At 57.3% G+C, this 24933-nt stretch overlaps 6 protein-coding genes across 6 annotated transcripts; 3 read left to right on the top strand and 3 right to left on the bottom strand.

Moving 5' to 3' along the window:
* Positions 1-916: 916 nt before the first annotated feature.
* Positions 917-2554, top strand: GGS23DRAFT_620783 (putative amidoligase enzyme-domain-containing protein). The gene has a single exon (XM_051521128.1). It carries the CDS (start codon positions 977-979, stop codon positions 2435-2437), a length of 1461 nt encoding a protein of 486 aa, XP_051372630.1. The 5' UTR covers positions 917-976; the 3' UTR covers positions 2438-2554.
* Positions 2555-2655: 101 nt separating this feature from the next.
* GGS23DRAFT_566000 (uncharacterized protein) lies at positions 2656-4317 on the bottom strand. The gene has a single exon (XM_051516248.1). The coding sequence runs from the start codon at positions 3657-3659 to the stop codon at positions 3042-3044; it is 618 nt and encodes a 205-aa protein (XP_051372629.1). The 5' UTR covers positions 3660-4317; the 3' UTR covers positions 2656-3041.
* Positions 4318-6066: 1749 nt separating this feature from the next.
* GGS23DRAFT_520756 (acyl-CoA dehydrogenase NM domain-like protein) lies at positions 6067-8239 on the top strand. Its single transcript, XM_051514644.1, has 4 exons — positions 6067-6276; positions 6429-6718; positions 6778-7519; positions 7584-8239. The coding sequence occupies exons 1-4, from the start codon at positions 6162-6164 to the stop codon at positions 8075-8077; spliced, it is 1641 nt and encodes a 546-aa protein (XP_051372628.1). The 5' UTR covers positions 6067-6161; the 3' UTR covers positions 8078-8239.
* Positions 8240-9734: 1495 nt separating this feature from the next.
* GGS23DRAFT_620778 (uncharacterized protein) lies at positions 9735-11063 on the top strand (the record flags this gene model as incomplete). The annotated part of the gene is made up of 1 exon (XM_051521127.1): positions 9735-11063. One exon carries the CDS (start codon positions 9735-9737, stop codon positions 11061-11063), a length of 1329 nt encoding a protein of 442 aa, XP_051372627.1.
* Positions 11064-12592: 1529 nt separating this feature from the next.
* On the bottom strand, positions 12593-16703 carry GGS23DRAFT_604861 (DNA-repair protein rad2; the record flags this gene model as incomplete). Its single annotated transcript, XM_051519668.1, has 10 exons — positions 12593-13108; positions 13181-13742; positions 14685-14888; positions 14957-15054; positions 15116-15170; positions 15232-15466; positions 15533-16126; positions 16240-16337; positions 16406-16427; positions 16553-16703. 10 exons carry the CDS (start codon positions 16701-16703, stop codon positions 12593-12595), a joined length of 2535 nt encoding a protein of 844 aa, XP_051372626.1.
* A 2886-nt stretch (positions 16704-19589) lies between these two features.
* On the bottom strand, positions 19590-20390 carry GGS23DRAFT_604860 (L-xylulose reductase; the record flags this gene model as incomplete). The annotated part of the gene is made up of 1 exon (XM_051519667.1): positions 19590-20390. The coding sequence occupies one exon, from the start codon at positions 20388-20390 to the stop codon at positions 19590-19592; it is 801 nt and encodes a 266-aa protein (XP_051372625.1).
* Between the last annotated feature and the right edge of the window lie 4543 nt (positions 20391-24933).

Raw genomic sequence — 24933 nt, 5'->3', positions numbered from 1 at the left:
ATAGGGGTTGGGCTCAGAGCGCGCTCTGGTCGGAGAGGGACGAGGGGCAAGGGGCAAGGGGCAAGGGGCAAGGGGCAAGGGGCAAGGGGCAAGGGGCAAGGGGCAAGGGGTAACATGCATTAGGACGATTTCCGCTGTTTTTTATATATATACCTTCAATGCGATGCAGGTGCACATGCTTCTTCCCTAAAACACGCAAAGAGTAATTTTTCGTTCTGGAGTATCGTTAGACGCGAGGCATCGGGGACAATTCGAGGGTATCCTACTGTGGCCTCCCATAGACAAGATCACTTGGTTATTACCTACGTGGAGGCGAGGTGGTCACGCGGTGCGGGGAACGCCAGCATGCTATTATAGATCAAACCACGAGACGGAACGAATGAATGCTAATCTAGACTCTTTCGCATTCCGTGCCGCGATCGTTCAGGTGGGCGGTCATGCGGCGAACTGGCCGTCATGCATAGTCAGCACTAAAGGGGGCGGTGAAAGTATGGCTTGAAACGGACTTGACCCAACCCTAGGGGCTTCAGAGGCGGATGCACGCCCCGGAGGAGGGCGGAACGCCGCTGCGTAAGGTATCTTTGAGCGGTAATGACGCCAGCCCTACGGCTCGGATCCTGTCGTTGGATCCTGTCGTTGGATATACCTAGGTGGTTTCTGTTATTCTATTGGCGGGAATGATTGCAGCGTGAGAGTCCAGCTCTATGACAGTAGGTGAGCGTAGGAGGACTGTCCCATCGTGGTTTCACAAGTCTACTGGCCAGAAACAACATTGTTCGTTTTACAAGGGCGGGAAACAAAGGCCTTTTTTCCACATATAGACTTTGTTCTAGGAGGTGATAAAAGATGCTCGCGGGGCTCAAAGGAACCGTGTCGACTTTGTCTCGCCATATCGACAGCGAAGCATTGCTATTGTCGCTAAACTAATTCACCGAGAGTGTAGCACGGTAAGACCCTCCTCGCAACGAGTAATAATATGGCGACAGACAAACCCACCAGCAGCTTCGGCATCGAGCTGGAGTTTCTCGTAGCCGTGAAGAGGAACCCCCCTTCTCCAGCCCGCAAGCCCCTGCGGTTTTTAGGAGCCCGGGGCGCGCCCATCGTTGTCGACGGGGGCGGGAATGCCCACGGAGTCTCCGTGCCGGCCGCCGTCCGAGCGAACATAAAGCGAACGATCAGGCTCGCCGCGGAGCGCTGCGCCGGCGACCGCGTCGTATCTTCGGAAGCGGAGGCGACCGCCGACCCCGAGGCCATCCACCTGAGGCCCTATGCCGAGGGCTGGCAGGTCAAGGACGACATGTCGGTCAAGATGCCGCCGGAGCTGCTCCGGGAGGAGCACATGCAGGAGTACATCTGGCAGCGGGCCGAGATCACGTCGCCGCCGCTCTGGGCCACCGAGAAGTCCTACAACGAGGTCCGCGCCGTCGTCTGGGCCCTGTCCGACGCGTACTGGGTCCTCGCCCCCGCCGAGACCGCCGGCCTGCACGTCCACTACGGCCGCGGCAGGGACTGGATCCCGTTCCACGAGCTGCGCAGGATCGCCGCCTTCCTCTACCCCGCCGACCCGATCCTGGTGCAGATGCACCCGCCCCCGCGCCGCGAGACGGCCTTCGCCGCGAGCAACCGCCTGTACAGCCAACTCGCGCACTGGGTGACGCCCGAGCAGGCGGCGGCGCTCATCCGCAACCCGGATCTGGAGGAGGTGCCGCCGTGGGCCGACGGCAGCGGCCCCCAGACGCGGCCGCTGCCGGCGCCGGCGCCCTTCTTCCCCCCGCTCTTCCGCCGCGGCGCGCTCGGCGGCTACACCTTCAGCGAGCACGTGTTCGGGCTGGGCCGCGACCCGATGCTCGACCAGGGCCGCCAGACGCCGCTCGGCACGGAGGCGGGGGCGCGGGCGCTGCTCGCGGCGCCCAACGCGCCGACCGTCGCGCTGCTCATGCAGTTCTTCATGAACCGCGCCGCGTACAACTTCGGCGCGTACAACTCCGGCACGTACCGGCGCGTGTGGCCGGGGCCGTCGGGGCCGGGCGGCGAGCTCTTGCCCGACCCGTACAACCAGCCGCGCCGCACGCTCGAGTTCCGCCAGGCGGCGAGCACGGACGACGCCGACGAGGTCGTCGCCCACTGCCGCGTCGTCGTCCGCATCTGCGAGTGGGCCGGCCGCTCCCGCCCCCGCGACTTCTGGAAGATCGTCCTCGACTGCGCCCAGGCCGAGACTCACCCCGGCTGGTACGACGTCTTCGACCTGCTCGCCGACCTCGGCCTCGCCGACGAGGCCCGCGTCCTCCAGCGCCGCTTGGCGCGCTCCTACGGCGTCCAGACGCCCGACCGCGGCCGCGCGCCGGGGTGGAGAAGGGCGTCTTCCGTCCCCCCGACTCGGACTTGGACGAGCCTGCCATCGAGGGTTTTGCGCTCGTTCCGGTACATGGTCGTCTAGGTAGGTAGGTACTAGCCCGCCGGCCGCAGAAATAGCGAGGTGATGGTGGTTCGTTTGGAATCGGGTAAGTACATTCGTAGCATCTCACGAAGAGCAATGTAAGTCCAATCCCCCCCTCGGTTCCCTCGCTACATCGTGATTTGTTCTCGTAGCTATTTGCCACCCCTTGTTCTTTTAAGATTGCCGCTTCAGTGGGCTTTCTGCGGTGCGTATTGGCACCTGGCTATAATCAAGTGGGACGGGAAATCTAGTCTGCATCACGAATACACGTATTAACGATAGCCGCACAAACCCCGAGAAACCCTGACAACTAGAATCTGGAGATAGAAGTAGAGTGAGTTCTCACCAACTACGCGCGAATCAAAAACAAACGTGAATATTTTCTTCTATTTTGTACAATGTGGACTCGTCTATAAGATCGGAGACCTATGGCGGACCTGCCTTGAGACCATGCCATTACCGTATCGCTGTTCAACGCCGATATGAATCCCGATAACTGCGCCAAACGCATGCATAATGAAATTCGTGTCATCGTCTAAAACGCCGACAACCTCTTACATCGCTTCCCTACTGCTCGTGCACTTCCTCCCAATTAACGAGCCGTTTAGACCGTCTCCTTCTTTAGGGGGTTGAGCTTCCCGCCGAGCTTGCTGGCGGCCGAGGTGGTGAATTGGTCTATTTTCGAGTTGAGGCCTTCCTCGGCCTTGTTCTGGTAGTGCTCGACGCGGTCGTTGACCTTGCGGCCGACGAAAGTGCGGACGCAGCCGTAGACGCCGGTGGCGAGCCAGAAGATGCAGTTGACGAGGTCGAGCCAGACGGCGCACTTCATGAGGCTGACGCTCGTGCCCTCGTACTCGTCATCGTCGCGCTTGAGGAAGATGGCGGCAAAGGTGCCGAACACGGCGATCCATAGAATGAAGAGAACGAGGTCCCAGGCGAAGAGTCGGTGCGACTGCAGGCGGGTGAAGGGGTTGGGAATGCCGTAGAACACACAGGTGACGCAGGAGAAGCCTCCTACGACCAGGGCGTAGACCCAGGCTGCCGACTGCGCGTTCCCGGCCCTGTGATCGATGTCGACGCGGCGTCCGTACAGGCCGCAAACGATGACGGCGAGGATGAACTGGATACCACGAGCAGCCCAGCGCAGCCAGGTCTCGTAGATGTAGACTTGCTTAGTGGCGGCGCCCTTGCCAACCTTGGAGACGAAAGACTTGATCTGCATTTTGTTTCGCGTATGGCGTGTCTCCTCTTGATACGAAAGAGTGTGATTACCCAGGCTCGAGGGCTTCAGGGACGAGGACTACGGCGAGAAATCTAGTAGGCGGAGGAGAGGAAAGAGGAAGAGACGAAGCGAATGAACTGTAGAGTATTAAGTAGGGCAATGCAGGCAGATAATAGACAATTACTAGAAAGAGGAATGAAAAAATGAACCAAAGACACCCAGTGCCGTATTGTATGTGTTAGTAACGAAGAAAGGATTGGTGCAGGCCCCGAGACAGCGACAGAGAGGCGAGCAGTAGATTATTTAAAGGCAAACAGACCCATGGTCATTATCGCGACAATATGCCTGACAGACTCAGCGGCAAACAAGCGCTGCGCAGGTGGGACGCGGTCAAGATGATTGACAAAGGTCGCGAGAGAAGACAGGCGTCTGGGCTTTTGTCTGGTGTAAATCGAAACACGGCGTCAAAGGCTTCTAAATCCAGAGTTGCCAAATGAAGCTCTGGCGGCCAATCAAGGCGCCCTGGGGGCAGCGGTTGGAGCCATCGGAGTGATCGCTCGCTTCGCGTCGACAAAGACATTGACTGGATACGATGTTGTCGATTGTGAGACGCGGCGCTTAACACCGGCCCGCTCAGGGGAAAAAAAAAAAAAAAAAAGAAGAAGCATCCCTGCGACAGCGCTAAATGCCCGACACGGCCAAGTTGTGGTTTGAGCCTCTCACGGCCGCCGGCAAAGCCGATTCACTGTGCTGCCGGCGCCCAATGGAGTGGCCGTTCCTGACATGCACCGACCCGGAGGCCAGGCGATCGAACTCGAGGGGTCAAAATAGCCATGATGGAGTGACAGGTAACGTATCCAGTTACACAGCATCACATTGTGTACCTACTTGTCGTACGGCAGGGTCTGTCTGCATCAGGAAGACCCTCCCGAGTCACGGGATTCTGGGCAAGACTCCAACATCGTCGGGCTCAGTGTTGGACTCACCTTGGGCCTCACGGCGTGGCCGGCGACCCAGAAACGAAGAGCTCGTATGGGATGCATGCCCGTGTCGACACCGCGGCGTACACAGTCGGGTAGTGTGCACACGTCCCCGTCGTGGAATTGCGACGAGAGACTCACTCGCGGGTATGCCAGACGTCGGGCCAGAATGAGGCCAGGTATGTAGGTAGGTAGAAGAGCGTCGGGGACCTGGGCAGCGGTGGTGATGGTGATTATGGCAGGTGGCCCCTGCGTTACGTATAGCTGCGACTAACCTAGGTAGGTATCCCTCGTGACCACGGGTTCAGAGCATGTGGGGTCCGTTCAGTTCAGATACCTCGGCATCGCCCAAGCTTCGGCTCGTTTTTGATTTCCGACCTCTTCCATTGGTCACCGCCCGACACGACTAGCAGTGACATCATTCACGGGAGGGAATGCTGTACTTTGAGGGATGTACCCAGGACATGTATATACCTTTGCCTGTCCTGTCCACGTCGTAGAGATACTAGGAGGTGCTCTAAGGGTGGCGATGAGTGGCATTGCGCTCCCGATGATGCGTTCCTATGTCATGTAATCTCGGATCGAACGCCGTCACGTGGAAAAAAAAAGAAAAAAAGAACAGCGCGAGGACAGCGTTTGAACACGATTGCATCGAGCAGGAGGAACAGCGGCACCGGCGAGGGAAAAGCTTTTGGGCATTCCCTTTCCCCGCGAACCCTTTTTATATACCCCCGGGCCGGGGACGACGCCGCAGAAGGGGAGCTGCCCACGTCCAGCAGCACGAACAGCCTCGGCTAGCGTGGGGTACCGAGAGAGGATGGGGTCGAGGCATTGCGGATTGCGGATTGCAGGCGATGGGTCCGCTACCATTGCCAATAGCGACAGCCTGAATGGCTGGACGACCTCCCCGACTGGCACGCCGTCTGGGGCGTGGCGGACCGGGACGGGCTGTTTGCAGGCAATTAGGGGGAGGCCACTTAGCGGTAGAGGTACCTACCCCAGCGCTACCCCGGGGTCCCTGTCTCAGTACCATCACATGTCAAGACGGGCAGTGCTGCCACTGCCAGGTACTTACCTCTCAGCGAAGTGCTAGAGTACCACCACTGCTACCACCACTGCATGTACCTCTCAGCGGTGTTTCCGAGGCGGGATACCTGTTCTGCCTAGGCATCCTCTGTACCCAGCCCTCGTATGTACCTAGGCTGTATGCCTACCTACCTAGGCAGGTAGGTAGCTCTGTAATCTGTAAGCAGCCTCTCCCCCAAGCCGGTGGGGTTGGAGACGCGCCCCGAACGAATCCATACCTCCTCGTACATAATGCAGTCCGGTGAGATCGTTTTCATCTCCCTCAACTCGTCCCATCTCACCTATCCTTCTTTCTCTTTCTCCTTCCCTCTTCTCTTCCCTTCACACACCCTCCGCCACCAAGTCTCCATTTTCTCCCCCTTCACCTCACCAGTCTCCCGAGCAGCCTTCGCAGAAATTCCCACCCGTATACCCGCAGAGACCGACGCAGCCAGCCATGTCTAAGACCTTCACCAAGAGCGACGTCGCGTCGCATAACAAGGCCGATTCGCTGTGGATTATAGTGGATGGCGACGTCTACGACCTCACCAAGTTCCAAGACGACCACCCTGGTATGTCGTCATCGAACCCCGTCTACCACCCCCTCCGTCCCTCCGTGGTTGTCTTGTCGCTCCCCTTTCCCGCCATCGCCTCGCTGCGCACGCGCCCTAGTTAGATAAACTTGAGTTCGGCGCTGCTAACCACGCTGCGAGGAATCGTGCAGGCGGGAAGAAGATCTTGACCCGATTCGCGGGAAAGGATGCGTCCAAGCCGTTCTGGAAGTACCACAACGACGGGATCCTTAAGAAGTACAAGCCGTCGCTGCAGATCGGCTCGCTAGACACCAAGCCCAAACCCGAACCGGCCCCGGCTCCGGCCCCGGCACAGGCTGCCCCCCAGCCGACGAAAGAGGTCAAGAAGGCCGCCGCGCCCGCCGCTGCGAAAGAAGACGCCGAAGCACTGGAGCCGTACGGTTCTTTGATCCCGTTTGGAGACCCCAGCTGGTACCAGGGCGTACGTCTTCTCGCCGTGCCCACTCGTCAGATCTCTGCTTGCTAATCGCGAAAGCGTAGTACCATTCGCCTTACTTCAACGAATCCCACGCTGCTCTCCGAGCTGAGGTTCGCCAATGGGTCGAGACCGATATCGAGCCGAACGTCACCGAATGGGACGAGAAGAAAGACGTCCCGCGCGAGATCTTCCTCGAGGCGGGTCGTCGCGGCTATCTGGCCGGCCTCCTAGGCGTCCACTACCCGGTGGAATACGTCAAGAACGCCGTCAAAGCGGTCCCGCCGGAGAAATGGGATTTGTTCCACGAGCTGATCATCACCGACGAATTGTCGCGTGTCGGATCCGGCGGTTTCGTCTGGAACATCCTTGGCGGTTTCGGTATCGGTTGCCCGCCGCTGGTCAAGTTCGGCAAGAAGGCTCTGAAGGACCGCATCCTGCCCGGCCTCCTCTCTGGCGAGAAGAGAATCTGCTTGGCCATCACGGAACCCGATGCCGGGAGCGACGTTGCCAACCTGACCTGCGAGGCTAAGCTCAGCGAGGATGGCAAGCACTACATCGTCAACGGCGAGAAGAAGTGGATCACGAACGGAGTATGGTGTGATTACTTCACCACCGCCGTGCGAACTGGCGGCGAGGGCATGAACGGTGTTTCCTTGCTCCTCATCGAGCGCGACTTCGGCGGTGTCAGCACCAGGCGGATGGACTGCCAGGGTGTATGGTCCTCTGGGACGACCTACATCACCTTCGAAGACGTCAAGGTCCCCGTCGAGAACCTTTTAGGCAAGGAGAACCAGGGCTTCAAGGGTACGCGTGTCTCTCGTTCAGACATTTCTTATCCATCTAGAGTAATCGCTAATTTCGAGCTCAGTCATCATGACCAACTTCAACCACGAGCGAATAGGAATCATCATCCAGAGTCTCCGCTTCTCGCGCGTCTGCTACGAGGAATCGGTTAAATACGCCAACAAGCGACGCACCTTTGGCAAGAAGCTGATCGAGCACCCCGTCATCCGCATGAAATTGGCACACATGGCACGCCAGATCGAGGCCTCCTACAACTGGCTCGAGAACCTCATCTACCAGTGTGTCAAGATGGGTGAGACCGAGGCCATGCTGCGGCTTGGTGGCGCCATCGCCGGCCTCAAGGCCCAGAGCACCCTCACCTTCGAGTTCTGCGCCCGAGAAGCCAGCCAAATCTTTGGCGGCCTGAGCTACTCGAGGGGCGGCCAGGGCGCAAAGATCGAGCGGCTGTACCGGGACGTTCGCGCCTATGCCATCCCTGGCGGTAGCGAAGAGATCATGTTGGATCTGAGCATGAGGCAGAGTCTGAGGGTTGCCAAGTTGACAGGTATGAAGTTGTAAGACGAAGAGCAAGGCGCATGTATTAGAAGAGAAGAGACGCTGTCTTGGCGGGCGTAGCCGTTGCGCGCGCAGGCGAACCCTGAAATTCTTGGATCGAGTCGGCGCACCTGCCCAGGGGTTGCATCAAGGCGTTGGACCTGTCGATAACTACAACACCTGTTCCATGTCCGATGAAAGGGAACCTTCGAGAACAAGTTTCTCCATGTACATCAGCCCTAGCTGTCTTGGTAGTTATAGGAGCATACTAGGTTTTTTTATTATCAATCTTCAGGCGCCGTCAAGTATTATCCCAATCAAGTTCCTATCGCGATAGACTTTTAGTATCTACCAAATTCTTGTTTTATCTTGTCCACGTCGTAGAGATCGTGTTTCGGAGGCGGATCGAATTTCCAAACTATTGCACACACCGAAAAGGGGTAATTTATCAATCATACATTTAGTACTACTAGAGATACGAAATTCAGCCTCGGCGGTTTTTATTACTTACTCCCCGTTGATCATCACACAATACCGCGAAGTACCGGATGCTGGAGAATGGGAGACAAAAGGGAAAAGAATGGCCTAAACTAGACGGTTAAAATCTACTCCCTCCCAGCCCACTCTGTTCGTCCCATCCATAATGGAATATGCCTTTCGTAGTCGGCATCATCCTCACGAAATTGCCAGCCTCATCGAGTAGCCTTTCGTAACACTCGACAACAAAGGCGTCAATAGTTACGTGCTTTCGAATCGTCTCTTTTCTGACGCCACCGATCAGCCTCAAGGGCTCAGTGAAGGACAACTCTCGAAGCCTTCAGCCTAGTTAGGACACTATTGTGTAGACGGTAGGCAACTGATTTACACCCCCAAGGCGTTTTCTTGCATCTCCAGGCAGAAGATGAACTGCCGATAGTGTTCTTCCCATTGTCCTTATGGTCGGCGAGAAATCCACTCTAAAAGTCGCTGTAGCGTCAACTCCCCAACAATGAAAGAGTGCGTGGCCAGCCTCCCCTTGCGTGGCTTCCGCCTCGTGACAACCGAAGTCTTAATCCTGAGAAATAGATGGTTTCATGTGGGGGCGGGTGCTACGTCTAGGTAAATGCTAAATATATTTAAAGATTCGACCCCCTATTCTCTCTTTGGGCCTCCGCGGTTCGATAACTAGCCCGATACCTAACATCCTCCCCGCGGCAGCCTCAGGCTTCGAAACTTACTATTACTCGGTAGTGGGCAAAGATCCTTCAACACATCATATTCCGTTCGGAAGTTCTAGCAACGGATCGTGCAAGCCTAGTATCAGAGGCCCTGTGTCTCCTCCCCTTCTCCCGGCCACGGCCCAAAATCTTGTGAAGCCCACCACACCTCCATCTTCCCAATCTAGCTTCAGTCGTAGGTATGCCACCCGCACACATGAACTTAGTCGCCAGCGGTTTAGTCAGCTTGCCGATCTATCTCGAGCACCCACGCGTGTCCTTTTCGATCTCTGACTCATCCAGCAGTTATTTACAGCTCACCATATCCCTCTGTCCCTAGAATCCTGCTCCCTATAGAAGGTACGAGGCTCCCTATGTATAGTTATTGAAGCTAAGAAATATCTTCCTAGCTCAGATCCCATTCTCTATTATCGAATCCTCTCTCCCACACTGCACTCCAGAGTGCGGAAGAAACGAAGATCACAATGTACGCCCATAACTCAGCAAACAATAGTTTGTGTCCTCAGCACAACTGGCCCAGAGGTGCCCCGGCCTTATCCCGCGATCTTGAAGAACTCAGGGCAGGTCTCACCTCTATGGCCGTCTCATCAAGCACGCGGCTCCCTCCTGGATTCGCGGCCAACCAGGGAGCTCCACCTGGCCATCTGCAGTATCATCGGCAAAGCGTGGATACCCGATTCAGAGAAGCTCCGGGAGCATCATCGCCTGCGGATAGGTCCGCTCTCCGAGCCGTGCTCCCCACGTACGAGCGCCACGCCGCTCCTATCGGCCAACTAGACAGCGCCCCTGACCCCCCAGCTCCCCAGCAGACGGGACGGCAGAATGACGAGGCCGATGCCGTCTACGACATTTACAGACTCCCCCAGTTCCCCCTCTCCTTCGTCCGCCCCGCTCCCGGGCCCAAGCACGATGCTCTTCAGCAGACCGACCTGCGCCACGACACGGGGGATGTGGCAAGGGCGTATAACCCGCCGGCGTGGCGGGCCCACTTAGGGAACCAGGACGACAGCAGCTGCGAGACCACGGCCCCCGAGCGCACCTACCCCTTAGGAGGTGCGGACGTCGACGCCGAGCTGCATTACGCGCGGCTGTGGCGGCAGCAGATGGCGGCGGCGGGGATGTCGCCGCGGTACCGGGGGAACCCGTGGGTGGCGGGGAACCGGTCGGCGGACGTGCCGGAGGGGCTGAACACGGCGCTGTGGGTGACGAACCTGCCGCCGGGGTGCACGCACGGGGCGCTGCTGGGGGCGATCCGGGGGTGCGGGAAGGTGTTCGCGGCGGTGCTGAGCGGGCCGGAGGAGGGCGGGGCCGGGGCCGGGGGCGGGCACGCGACGTCGGCGGCGAAGCTGGTCTTCTTCTCGCGCGCGGGCGCCGAGCGGCTCGCGACCCAGGCCCGCGCCGGCCGCTTCGCCGTCCAGGGCTACGCGCCCCGCGTGCGGCCCAACCGCGTGCGCTCGGCCCCCCGGCCCCCCGGCCCCCAGTCCCGCGTCCTCCACGTCCGCGGGCCCCCCGCCCTCGTCGGCCCCGCCGCCCTCCTCCCCTTCTTCGCCGACCGCTTCCGCTTCGACCTCGAGGCCGTCGTCCCCCTCCCCCCCGACCGCGGCCCCCGCGCCGCCCTCGAGTGCCGCTTCGCGAGCTACCGCTGCCAGGCCCAGGCCGCCCGCCGCTGCATCGCCCGCGAGAAGGAATGGGCGGCCGCCCGCGCGCGCGAGGCGCGTGACGCCGACGCCGGCGCGTACGCCGCCCTGTGGGCCCAGGTCACGGTGCGCTTCGGCGTCGACCCGTGCGCTTGAGAGGCTGGTGTCGTGTGTGCGAGTTGCCTCCCCTGCCGCATCTGCGCGTGTCAGCACGCAGAGAGGTCCGGTTCGTCGAGGTAGAGTCCGAGCATGGCCCGGACGGACCGGCGCAAGCTCGGGGGCTAATCCGCTCTACGGTCCCAGTACCTACCTATCGTTTCCTAGGAGACCCCCGACACAGACACCCGACAACGTTGAATTCCGTATTAAAGGTACTACTCGCCTGCTCGAGGCTCGCTGTCCACGGGCGAGTTCGCCCATATTATCGCCTTTGTCCGCTGCCCATTCCTGCCCACCACCCGCGCCGACCAACCATAGCAGACAGAGCACCGGCCCACTTCCCCATTTGGGCAGTCCGACCAGCCCGCGTCGATCCCGGCGAGCGTCTAGGAGCGTTGGCAATAGGCATCAGGATGATCCGGGTCGTTGTAAATTTCATTTCCTACGGCATCTATGGGCTCTCGGCAAACGTTCGGTGTTTACTACCCTCATGAGACTAGTAGCTACCTATCCCTCTTAGTAGCATCTATTCGTAAATGATCCAGGTCGTTGGGCTGGACGAAAGAAACGATGTGCCCTTGGTGCTAGTAATACCGTAGTTAAGCGGTATCGCGCTTCATCTAGGTACAACGACTAACAGGTAGTTGTAGGTAGCCAGCTAACTGCCGTAGCAAAATCGTTCACCTGCGAGCAGACGGAGACAGTCAGTCCCAAACGCGCTCGTCGATAAGCCCGCCACCCGTTATGGAGGAAATCCTGCAGAGGTTACCGCCTCACTTGCTGAGGACATAACTAGACTCCAGGCCGATTGTCGTGATGATGTGCGGAATTGCTGGTGCGTATGCGTCTCGTCTTCTCGACGCTGCCTAGCCCCGACACCGCGCTCACCCTTTCCTCCCTTCCTCGCCTCCTCATCCGATCATCAAGACCCAGAAGAACATATCGCCCTTCCTGCATTTTCTTCTTCTTTTCTTTTTTGTTTTCCCCCCATTCTTTCCTTTCCCCTCTCCCCTCGTCCCGCCAACGGCAAAGATCATGCTCTGTTACGCCTAACCCCGTCGCCGTACTGGACGGCGTTTGTCACGGTTCAGCCCCGTCGCGCCCTAAAGCACGCATAGGAAGGGCGGGGAAGGGTTCGAGATTATTGGCGGAGAGCGCAAGCTGCGATACATCCCACTTCCCGTTCGGTTCTATGAGCTAGAAGAAAAATAAGGCATGGCATGAATTTATTTTGCCCTCGGACCAGATACTGGGAGCCCCCCCCCCCCCCGGGGGTAGAACCATCATCAGTTTATGGGACAAAACACGCATTTGAATTTGCGTCGTCATACTAGCCAGGCGAGGAGATATCCATCAGTCAAGATCCATAAGCACCGGTTGTCCCATACCGGTTGGTATCAGTTCTCGCCCACCCGTAACCGTGAACTCCCCGTTTTATGGCGCATAGCTAACGCCGCACAAAAGCAAAAGCAAAACCACCCGGTCCGAAGAGAGAGAGAAATGATCTATGCTCGTATGCGTATACTCTACGCCGTGCCGCGAGGCTTTCCCTTGGCCTTAGCCTTCTCCTTCTTCTCCTCCTTCAGCTTCTTCTTCTTCGCCTCGTTCTGTTCTTCTAGCTTGCGCTTGTGCACCGCCTTTTCCGCATCCGTCTTGGGGATGACCTTGAAGAAGCCCTCGAGCCGGGCCTGCTGCGAACTCTTGGTGGCCTTCTCTAGCCTGGCGGCGCCGGCGCGGACTCTGTCCTCGTTGAAGCCCTTGTCCGTGACCAAGAATTTGACTAGTCCCTCGGTGTCGGGCTTGTCCCACTTGAAGTCGCAGAGCGGATCGTCCGCCTGGCGCACGTCGGGCTGGAAGAACAGGGCCCGCGCATCCTCGAAGGGCCAGTCTTCGGGCAGCGTGAACTTGGGGTTATTCTTGATGTGCTCGACCACCTTCTCGAGCGTGCCGTGCTCGCGGATCATCTTCAGGGCCGTGTTGGGACCGATCTTGGGGATAGGGTCGACGTAATCGCAGCCGAGCAAGATACAGAGATCAACAAACTGCTCGAGTCAGCACTGGCCCATGTAAGAAATTATACGCAAGGTAAGGAAGAAAAAAAAAGAAGTGCTGACCTGATTGCGATCCATATTCAATCCCTCGAGGACCTTATCCACGTAGATCTCCTGGATCGGCTCCTTTCTTTGCTCACTGAAAGTCAAATGCCGTAGCAAGACGGGGCTGTTGAAGCATAGAGTATCCATATCCTCACTCGCTGCCGCGTAGACTTTCCCAGCTCTAGCAAGGACAGCACACTGTGCCTCGGCTTCGGTGGGCGCGATGATGTATGGTATACCCATGAGCTTCAACAGCTGCTGGCATTCTGCGTTATGCTCCCTGGTGACCTTGACGGTCCGGCGTGAGAACTTCTCGACGTCCTCAGCAGTACCGGTTTCCTTGGCCTCCTCGAGCCCTTCCTTGGCCTCGGCCTTGCGTTGGAAACGACGAGCCAGTTCGCCTGACTTGAGTTTGGGCGGCGCGCCGTCGAACACGTAGAGAGGCTTGATGCCGTTGTCGACCATTCTCAAGGTGCGGTAGAACATGCCCATGAGATGAGATGTGGTATCGCCCGATTCGTTCGTGAGCTGCTGGCCATCGGAGCGAACAGCGATCAGGAAGCTGTAGATACTCATGGAACTGGTCGCATATTAGTCTCGCAGAACAGGTTCTGATTGCGGTCAAATTGCACGTACGCATCCTAATATCGCAGTATCAGTTAGCAAGTTGTGATTCTTTCTCGGCCCATTGAGGAAACCCATCAAGCGAAACACTTACGATGGCAACTTTGCGGCCAAATTGGCTCTTGATGTCTCCCTCCTTGATCGCGCCCGGGGCCTCTTCCTTGATGATGGGAAACAGGCCTTTGATACCCATGGCGAAGACCTTCTCTCGAAGCTGTGCTCGTTGAAATTACAGTAGGGGTATCGGTAGGATCTGCGGGTACGACGGGCACTGAGCGTCTCGCGGCGGCAGACGAAGGGTGTGAAAAGCTGCTCTCGAGGTACGTGGAGGCTGCTGATGCAAAAAGGGTGATGTCACGAGAGATGCGATGCCGACGCGGCGCTTTAATTGAGATACCTACCTAGGTAGAGCTAAGAGGACGGACCTATCCTGACGCGCCTTCTCACGCGCCGGTGGAGAGCACCCCGTTTAGAAATAGTCCCCTATGCAACGGTATAGGCTTGCCCTGATGCGTCTAAGCATATTATGCATAAAAACATACATTTGTCTTCGTTGGTATAGGCATGATGTCACTCACGGTCACGGGATGCGACTCTTGTTGTTCCTTCTCTCCAAATCGAGGATTCAATACGTGAAACTGGAAAGGCAGACGGCATCCACTGGCAGGAGCAGGTAAGTGCATTAAATGCCTATGCGCAAATATGCAGTTCCGGCAAAAGACCGCTAGGTACCTACTAGGGAGCACGTAGCCCGCACTGACACCGAAAGGCTCCAGTCCGACGCGATTCATGCCTCGTCCACCTGCTTCAGAATCTTCCATCTCTTTCAAGTCGTGATCCGGACATGAAATTTCACAACACTCGTCAACCCAATAAAACCAGCCCCTAGATCGTATACCGGTATTTCGGGCTTTCGTCTCCCAGTTCGGCCAGCTCTTCTTCCGACAGGTTCTGGTGCTCTGCCTTGACGAATCCCTCGGCACGCTTCTTGTTCTCCCTCGCAAACCAAAACCACATGAACCCGTATATGCACGCGGCCATCCCGACGAGAGACAGGGAGACGGCATTTCCCATAATGAAGCGCGGCCCATCGACACTAGGACTAGCGAGAGCGTTAGATACCAGAGATCGACGCGATACGCCGCCATGGCAAAGGCACGCCGAACTTACTAGATGAATGAGGACATTATGCCGGCGCAGTTGCCTATGGTGAGCTGCATGCCGTTGGCTGTCGTGCGCTTTCCGTACCGCGGTGTGTTGTTCGGCAGCTGGATCCGTGTCAGTCAGCGCAATCCTGCCTCCCCCAACAGCTCGACATGCGAAACGTACCCAAGCCAGCGGAAGGCCAACGATAACATAGAGCCCGGTGGCTACGAGGCAGCAGCTACAGATTGTCAGCTAAATCCGCTTCTGTCTGGAGAGACTCGCGATCGGAATAGCCATACCCGAAGTAGTGCACGCCTGCAGCCGAGTCGGACAGCAGCACGCCGTACCCGATAACGCTGACCGCGCCAAATATCACACAGAAAACCCCGCGCATCTGCTTGCGGTCCGACAAGAAGGCAATTCCCATGTAAGTCATGGCGCCGATGAAGTAGCACGGGATGGTCAGTAGCTGGATCTCAGCTGGAGTCCATTGGCCGAGGCCGCGGATGATGGTCGGTAAGAAGGTCGAGTAGCCTACATCTCTGATTAGAGTCTCTAGCGCGAACCTCCGTGCTCAACCACTGTTGGGTCCAAGCTCACCATAGAGTAAGGTATCGACGCCGAATTGTCCGATGCAGAAGAGCCAGACCTTCCAGTCCTTGAAAGCGGCCATCATGTCTTTCTTGCTGTAGTGCTGCGCGCTCTCCGTGTCGCCGTAATGGCGCCGGTGCCGCGCTATTGCTAGCTGCTTCTCCTCGGGCGTTAAGAAGTAAGCATGGTTGACATCGTTAGGCAGCAGAAACCAGGTGACGACGCCCAGCAGAACACTCGGGAGACCCTCGATGATCATGATCCACCTCCAACCGCTATAACCGGCGATGCCCTCCATCTGGCCAATGCCATAGGCTAGCAGTCCGCCCAAGGCCCCGGCGATGGCAGCGCTAACGAAGAGATAGCCGACGCGCAAGGCGAGCTCCCGCTTGGTGTAGAAAAAGGTCAGGTAGACGTTGAGCCCTGGGAAGAGGCCGGCTTCGACGACGCCGAGAATGAGACGAGTCGCGATGAGCGCCCCGTAGCTTTGTACAAAGCCGGTACATGTGGCTATGATGCCCCAGGCGAAGGCGATAAAGGCGATGTATCGGGATGGTGTCAGCGGCTTGAGCACCAGGTTCGACGGCACCTCGAACAGCAAGTCTATATGCGATCAACAGGGTTAGGATACCGGCGAGCATCGAACGCGCTGTCAGGCGCGCTCCCGCACTAGCGATGAGGTGACGACACGAGATTTAAGGCGAAGGGAGACTAACACGTGACAAAGAAGATGGAAACGGCCACCTGGAATTGGTTGCCTACTAGACCGAGGTCCGTCTCCAAGTGGTAGAGGCGCGCATTTCCAATATTCACTCTGAAAGTCTAGTTAGTCGTCCCCACGCTGGGCGCGTTGGCTGGTGAAGAGGTTGCAGAGAGAAATACCGGTCCAGGAAGCTAAACGTATCTATTGAGCTCGACGTTAGAAGGAGCCATCACGACAACCACGACCACAGCGCGCCTCGGGTAAATTCACAAAATGTTCAATCCGAAAATTCCGGGATGCGCTATGGGAGGCGGAAGCAAACTTACAAAGTAACATAACAAGCGGAATGATGTGTAGGTCAAGCTTGCGAAGGAGCCTCTTCTCCTCGGCAGAGTCGAAGACTTCGGTCGAGGTACCGGCATCAGAATCTTGTGCCTCGATATTGGGGCCGGCCATGGCCGGCTTATCGGTTGACATTTTGCACGGAGGGGAATGAATCTATTCAACCCGCCGGACAGGTCGTGTGCCCAAAGCTGGGAATTGAGCAGGAGAACCGAGTCGAGTTCTACAGAATAAAATATCGACAATAGAATCGTCGAGCCGGTAAAGTTGCTGATACTTATTCGACGATAGATGGTAGCAATCAGTCTCGGGAGACGAGAATGGTGCACTGTATACGATAAGCCTAGATTCACGGTCCACCGGAGCTATCACGAAGTGAGATTAGCTCTCGGTCAGTCATACCCACCGTGCCGAGTCGCGATGTGAGGAAGGGTGGGATAAGGAGATTCCTCCAGTAGCGTGCACATACACCTAGACACACGCACATCTTGTTTCGACGAATCTGAGACAAGCTGGGGGGATCTCTCAAAGAATTGATTCATTTCATAGCGAATCCCGACTACCAGGGAGGCTCGGTGTTGCCTCGCACAACGCCACAGTAAGCAATACAGCAGGGACCCATTAGCAACGCGGACGAGCACCTACAGATCTTCCAGTTTCTAGGGATAAGAACGGGAAGAGAGAACGCAGGGACGGTGATATCGGGGTGACGGAGCCCCCGCCCACTAGCTACCAAGCAAGACGGCGCTCGCTCCCCGCCTCGCGACCAGTACGAATCCACAGACGCGCAGATACAACCCATGGCTATCTTCAGCTCGGCCGCTTTATTCTCCTCCAGAGCCGCAAGTCAAGTCGGTGCTGACAGGGGGGCGTAAGCAGGACAGGGGAGGGGGATTATTAAGCGTATCGGTATGCGTTATGTATGCGGTATAGAAGGGAGGCATAGATAGGTAGACGGAGGGGAGCGAGGATCGGGGACTGGGGGGTGCTTTATCTTTACCTACCGAGACGTAGGTAGTTAGAGATTGTAGGGGTGGAGAGCGAGGGGGAGAGGGAGAGAAGGTATAGGTAAGTGGGGGTTGGTGAGGGAGGCATGGGCGAGGGATTAGTAGAGGCAAGGGCAGGATAAGACATACCTACCTAATAGTTAAGAGATAGGGTAGGACAGGGTTTTGGACAGCCTGGAGGCCGACAGTGAGATACTAGGTATATACCTAACTAGGATGCCTTTATCAGGTCCCCGCGGCGCGGTGCTGTCGCAATGGCAGCAGCGTGACAGCGAGCGAGCGGCTTGCCGAACGGGAGCTGAAAAGAGGGAAAACGGCGAAGCTGATGCCCGTGGACCGAGTCTCGGCCAATTGTCTCGCACGCATGGTATATTCCTTGAATATCTCTCACGCGTGCAGGTTTGTAATATGGGCGGGTACCTAATGTGCAAGAATCGCCGCCAGCCCGCCCACCCGTCTATCCACCCGCCTACTGGAGCCGGCCGGGCGCCAACGAGTACCTACCTAGGACGCAGAGCCCTAACCAGTGGGTAGTTTTGTTTTCGGGGCGGGTACGCACGCGACAGACCGACGCCAAAAATTAGCCTGATCTAGTACCTGGTTTTTATCTGCGGCCGTCTAACCGGCCGGCTTGTCGACCTTCATCTGACGCCCACCTACCTAACTTCCAGTATCTCTGTCTAGGCGTCCCCTATCCCGTGCCAAGCTAGCCGTCACGTCCAAAGGTGGGATGAACTGGTTACCTACCTAGCTGACGGCGGTAGAGAGGCCAGCGTCTGGATTAGGAAGCGTCTGTCCATCTTCTTCACCGACGCCCAGCACCTACGATCCTGCCGTCAACGAGCCTGCTGCACGCATCCAGCAGGCTACGGACAACCCTGCTTCGGTCAGTTTATGGGGTAATGCACTCGGCGCCCCGGATTACCTACCTCTATCCTTTCGCTTGCTAAGCCTGCGTACTACGAGCACCCAGATAGACGTCTCACTACCTAGCCAGCTGTCTGTCCATCTCTCTAGTACCTACCTACACGTACATCACTAGGCCTCGAATCCCGCGGCTCGTCCTAACGGGGCCATACCGTTCGTCCGCAGGGCTGTCTATAGGTGACACACACACACACACACACACACCTATGCTCCTCGCACTAGCCACATTACCCCAGCCTTTCCCCGCAATCCCCGGCCCCCCGGCCTCCGACCCAGCACCTCCAGTCCGGTCCGCCGGGCGCGGGGCGGGAGTTGGCTAGTCAGTATCCGCTGCCGCTGCCGCTGGTCGGCTATGGGAGGTAGAAGCAAAAGGAGGGAAGGCGAGGTGGTGGGCCAAGGAAGACATCCCGCTGATAGCTAACGGACGGACTCGTAGATAAGTTAGGCGTACAAGAGCTCAGCGCACACTGGGTACGTCCACCATCCCATAAGGTACACATTCTCTCTATTTCTCTCCCCCCTTTCGTATCTGCCGCAGCGGCGCAGGGCCCGGCCTACGCACGTAAGCACCGCGGGCCGCGGCACACCGGCTACGGGCGGAAGGGGGCAAACGTGGATACAACCCGCAAACGTACGTACGTGCACTGGCCCTGGGCGGGGGTTGCGTTGGCTATTTCTAAAGTCTTACGTGTTGCTACGACAGAGGCGCAGCGCCGACTACCGACGGAGAACCGTGGCAGATGCCGAGAAGTGTTCGAACGGATGCAGCAGCTAATTTGCGGGATGAGTCATGCCGAGTGGCAGAACCAGGAGTAGACGAGGCGGCATACCCAGAGACACAAGGACGGAGAGAGAGAGAGAGAACAGACAAGTTCTATTTATGCTTTTGATACTCTATTCGTCTGCCTACTAAAGATGCAGGCTCTGGGGACGTCTCGCCACCCGCTACCCCGACCGTCACCACCGAAAAAGTGACCATTCGACCGTCTTGTATCGGACACCAAGTATCCATCCTCTCGACTGATTTCGATTCGCCCCTCGAGCTGCCAAACGAGATACCGGGGCGCGGAGGAAAGGGCTGCGGCACTTATCGGCAAGTGTAGCCGCCGTCGATGACGATGTCGGCGCCGGTGGTGTAGGAGCTGGCGTCGCTGAGGAGGTAGACGTAGGCGGCCTTGAGCTCCTTGGGGTCGCCGGGGCGGCCGAGGGGCACCATGCCGTACCAGAGGTCCTGGGTCTTCTGGTCGATGAAGTCGGACAGGCCGGTGTCGATGTAGCCCGGCGAGATGGAGTTGACGCGGGCGAAGTCGCGCCACTCGTTGGCGAGCGAGCGCGCCATGTGGATGCAGCCGGCCTTGGCCACGTTGTACGACGTCTGCTCCTGCGGGAAGTTGACGATGTGGCCTGACATCGAAGCCGTGATGACGAACGAGCCGCGGCCGCGGGCCTTGAAGTGGCTGCCGACGGCGCGGGCGCAGTAGGCGGTACCGTTGAGGTCGGTCTGGATGACCTTGTCCCAGGCCTCCTTGGACGACTCGAGCACGCCGCCGTCGGCGGTGGCGCCCGCGTTGGCGATGAAGCCGTCGATATGGCCGAACTCCTTGATCACGTCGGCAACCAGCTGCTCGCAGCTCGCATAGTCACCCACGTCGCACTTGTAGGCCTTGACCTTGACGCCGTAGTCTCGGCTGAGCTCGGCAACGTTCTTCTCGGCGCCCTCCTTACGCGAGGAATAGGTGAGAGCGAGATTGGCACCCATCTCGGCGCAGCCACGGGCGGCCTCGATGCCCATGCCCCGAGGGCCGGACGCGCCAGTGATAACGATGACCTTGCCCTTAAGACCGAAGAGGTCGAGCAGTTTGTTCGCGGTCGGGACTGTCTGAGGCATGTTTACAACGTTGTTGACCAGGTGACTAGGGGATGGAGAAAAGGGAGTGGGCGGGCTGTTGAGTTTCTAGACAAGGACGACGAGGATATGACGCACGGGGGAACGAAGACGAAGAAGCGAAGACGAAGGTACGGGTGAGGGGGAGAGGGGGGAAGATAAAGGAAGAAGGTTAAACCTTAGGCCTGAGGAAGAGGCGGTAGGCAAAGAGCCTGTCGATCCGTTCGGGGCATCTCAGGCAACCAGCGGTCCGGCAACTCCCATAGGCCAGCAGCAGCGAGGAAGCCCTATAGGTCTGCATCGATGCATTCGTAGCTCAGTGGAAAGGAGATATTTGCCCGCTCGGGCAGGGGCCGATGATGTCAGGGGCGCACAACGGACGACGCAGCCGGCCACTGGCATGCACGTCGTTATGTCAATGTCATGCACGTGCGTGCCATCGCACAGGTGTGCCCCTCATCCACCCGAGCTGGTGCCTATCCACCTCCTCCCTCCGCAGGGGGAGCTTATTCGGGACGGCGGGCAGCGGGCGGCGCTACCAGCATTAGCACTAGCACCAGCAGCAGGATTGGCGACACGACGGAGGACGACGGGAGGCATGTCAGGGCAGCGGCAGTAACGCAAGTCGAAGCTCTCTTCGGCCGTCTGTCTCTCTCTCTCCTTTCCTCGGCTTCTCGTCTTCTTCCCGCCCCTCCCCCTCCAGAATTGCTGGGTACGGGCCTTCTCTAGCTTAGAGGACCCGGGTGGCTGACCATCCCCCCTCCTCCCCTCTTCATCTTTCCGGCCGTGGGCGCTGCCCAGCTATGCAGCAGTAGCGTGGTGGTAAGAATCTCCTGATTGATCCTATCCAGAGGATAATTACACCTACCTATTAGTTGGCATGTGTTCCGTTCTTTGTCCACTACGAGGAGCTACTGGGCCGTATTCTTAGGTCAGGCTAAGCTCGACCCCGTCCCCGTACCCCCCAGCCGAAAACTACCTACCTATCATCAGCCCAGGACCATGCGTGCGCCGACTTCCGCAGGTCCAGATTTTGTATTGTGCCAAGCCGAGTAAGGCCGATTACTTCGAACACGGCGTATCTGCGGTTAGATGGGGAAAGCCGAGCGAGCTAAGGACAAGGTGAAAGGGATCGAGAAAGAAGACACCTGCGATAGGTAATTGATCAGTAATACCTCATAATCAGATAACGGCCGCTATCTTCATATCGCATACAAGTACACGGATTAAACAGGGGCAAATTCGGCGATCGCCCCCTAGCGCCCCGATAATGCGCCACATAAGCCCCGCTATCTCGCCTCGGGTACCTACTACTAATCTATAGGTAATAATCTATAACTAAGCAACCAGCGGTGCTGTATAAGCTGTGACATAACCCTCCATGACGTAGACCTCCACTAGGTATTCCCGTTTTTGCATTTGTCTCTGGAATGCCTCCTTTTGCAGCCTGGGCAATTTCACATCCCAAATCATCCGTCTCTTCAGTGTCGAAATCGTTCCGTCACGCCAATTTTCACCTCTTGACGGACCTCAATCGAGTACCACACAGCCTTCTCTTCTCCATCTACCGTACAACGGCGCTCAACACGTATCGGCGTATATTTAGGTAGGTAGATGTTCTAGATGCTGCGATGAGCCCATCTACCACCTACTTTACCACACTACGTGGGCGAAATGTCATATGGACCAGTTGAAAGACCTTCAACATGGGAGAATCTTCCTAGGCACGACGGTTGAGAACATACTTCGGGTATACCAGAATCAGACCCGATCAATGTGGTCACCAGTGCCGCCGCCACACCCAGTCCCTTGCGAGAGGCGTCTAGCCTAGACATCTGCTCGGGCCTCTCTTCAGCCATGCTTGGAAAAGCCCCCTTCCGAATCAACCAGAGCTGATCAGAATACGGGCGCCGATGGCCCCGACCTTGGCGGGGGAAAGAGCGCGTGCTGGTGATGTTTAATATAGGCTCGGGAGTAGAGCAATGTGGTGGATCACAGGTCCCATTATCGACTAAGCCAGTAGACAGCACCTCGAGACCATCACAATATGCAGGCCAGAGATGAGGACTGAAAGTAATTATTTGTCCACTGCCCGGAGTCGATCGTTAACTACCTGGAGCGACCAAGGGAAGGAATTCGCAGTCCCCGCTATCGATCGTTGGTTCGAAAATTCCTGATCGCAGCTAAGCGGAGAATAGGTACAGCCCAGCGGGGGGGCTCATGCAAGAATGCTCAATCCACCCGATCGTGTTTCGATACGACTGGTGAAATACGAAAACTGTTAGGATTCTAGTGCTGCCGATCTCTTTTTTTTCTTCTCCTTTTTCCGAACCATCCGAGTCCAGCTTCGACCCACTGGGGAGTGTGAGGTCGGGATCGTGTCTGTCAGACGACTCGTACACCAACAAGCAGTCAACGGCATCACTTCTCTTATCGAGTGAGTCGGTGTTCCACAGCAAGGCGACTCTCATCCGACGTAATCGATAAATACAACTCAATGCCGATGTGGCGGATCCCCGAGCCGAGCCATACGAGCATTCTCACAGGTATCCTACTCTGGGGTCACCGGGGGACCGCATGCAACGGCACCCTCCCCCGGGTCCGCCGAGATCGTGATAGGAGGGTCGAATTCGGCATGACGAGGGTCCAGATCCAACGGCAACTTTCAATCTTCACCTGGTAAGGATTGCTAAGATGCTGGATCCATCAGCCCGGTTTCCACTCTTTCCACGAGTCGGGCATTGCAACCAGGTGCTCGTGTATTCAACGTAATACTCTGCCAATCTCACCCGGCTTCAACCACGCCTTCCCGACGAGCCAACGGACGAACCAAGAGGACAGTCCGTCCCTAAGCACCAACATCGATTTACAGGCTCCTCACCGGAATACCACACGAACATGTGGCGGCCTGAGTGTGAGCAGCGGTGGGGCGTAGCACTCACTAGCTGCATGTGCCGACACGCGCAGGGCACACGTTACCCCAGCAGAATCCTTCTTTCTTTCTACCCTGTGTTGGCAAAGAGAGCTTCGACCGTGCCCATACGGATTGGACCTCCCACGGTCTCATTCGCCCGGCTAGAGAGGAGGGGAGATGTCCCAGCTGGTAGATGCGAGTTATGCGTTGCCTAGCAGTGTCGAACTAACTCGATATACCGATACGTATTAGGTGCTGACCCATACGTGCCTATCACCACTTCGCGAGCCTTCTCGATCTCGGAATCTACAGGCGCAGCGGCGTTGTGCATCCCAACAGCCGGGCCTAAGGGACTTCCGTAAATAGCACAAACACGTGGATATATGCCATGCAGTCCAGTCCAGCCCTCCATATACCACTGCCTCTTTACCATTTTACCAGTCCTTCTCTGGTTGGCTGGGTGGCTGCTCACGCCCATGCTGGTGCGGGCGCAGCGGGCTACGGCCTTTCGCGGTCCGGGACCGAAATAGGGAGGGATGCGCTGGTACTACGAGGAGCCACCACCACTACCACCACCGTCGCCGCCCGCCTATCTCGCTTGCGCTTCACAAGCCGAGCTGAGCCACGGTGTTGACTCGCCGTCCTCCCCTCCCCCAGCTTTCTCCATTACGAGCTTACCTTAGGTACCTAATATTGCAGGATCGACGTTCTATGTAGGTACCACCTCAGCAGCAGACGAGTTCTCGGCGCCTTACTGATCGTCGTTGAGAGTCGTTGCCTACCTCTGTAGGCACTCGTGAGGAAAAAAAAAAGGAAACAGCAGACATGATTCGTCTGATATTCGAGGGGGCCGGTGCTGAAACTGGGACTGGGTAGTCCGTGCTAGTATTACTGTTATTACCTCCGCGATAGTATCTCGGCGATATTTACACACATACTTACGTACCGTATACCCGCCCGCTGTGGCGGCCCGACACACTCACTTACATGCACCCGGTCATCCACCAGGCAGGCTTATTATGTTATTTGCTGGCTGCCGAGCCTGCCTGCTTGCATACTCCGCCCCAGAGCTTCCGTGCCGCTCAGTACCCGTTCAGCGAGGTTCTCTAGCTGTTGGTTGGAGAGAGAGTCTATAGAGGAGAGGGGAAGAGGAGAGAGATGCATACGACAGGCCTGCACACCTGACCATCCAGGATACCTGTCTTACTTTACACACACACGCAACACACGTGTTAGCGACGCATCCACACAATCTGCACATGGGTGTTACCTATGTGTGTATGGGTACGTCCGGGATGTTGACGAGCCTCGAGCAGACGTCGCGGGATGTCTCTGTATATAAAATGCGACGTGTGCCCACGACCTGGGTCACTCATCACCAGCATCATCACCAGCATACGACTGCGGATCCTCATTTAACCAGCACACCGCGACTTTCCGCTCCGTATAACAACCCAAACCGGCCCCTGCCGCCCCCCCCTCCCCTTGTTCTTCCCCTGTTACCGGAGCAGCAGCAACGGCATAAAACAAGTCAATATTAATTACTTGCCTGTTTCGAACCGACCCCTCATCTGTGCGCTCGGGTGCTATATACCTAGATACTGTCCATCTTTTGCTAAGAGGGTCGCCGGA

The sequence above is a fragment of the Durotheca rogersii genome (assembly GCF_024521655.1).
Source record: "Durotheca rogersii strain YMJ 92031201 chromosome Unknown GGS23scaffold_8, whole genome shotgun sequence".
Taxonomy (NCBI): domain Eukaryota; kingdom Fungi; phylum Ascomycota; class Sordariomycetes; order Xylariales; family Xylariaceae; genus Durotheca; species Durotheca rogersii.
Note: the sequence above shows the minus strand (reverse complement) of the source record. Positions and strands in the feature narration are given on the sequence as shown.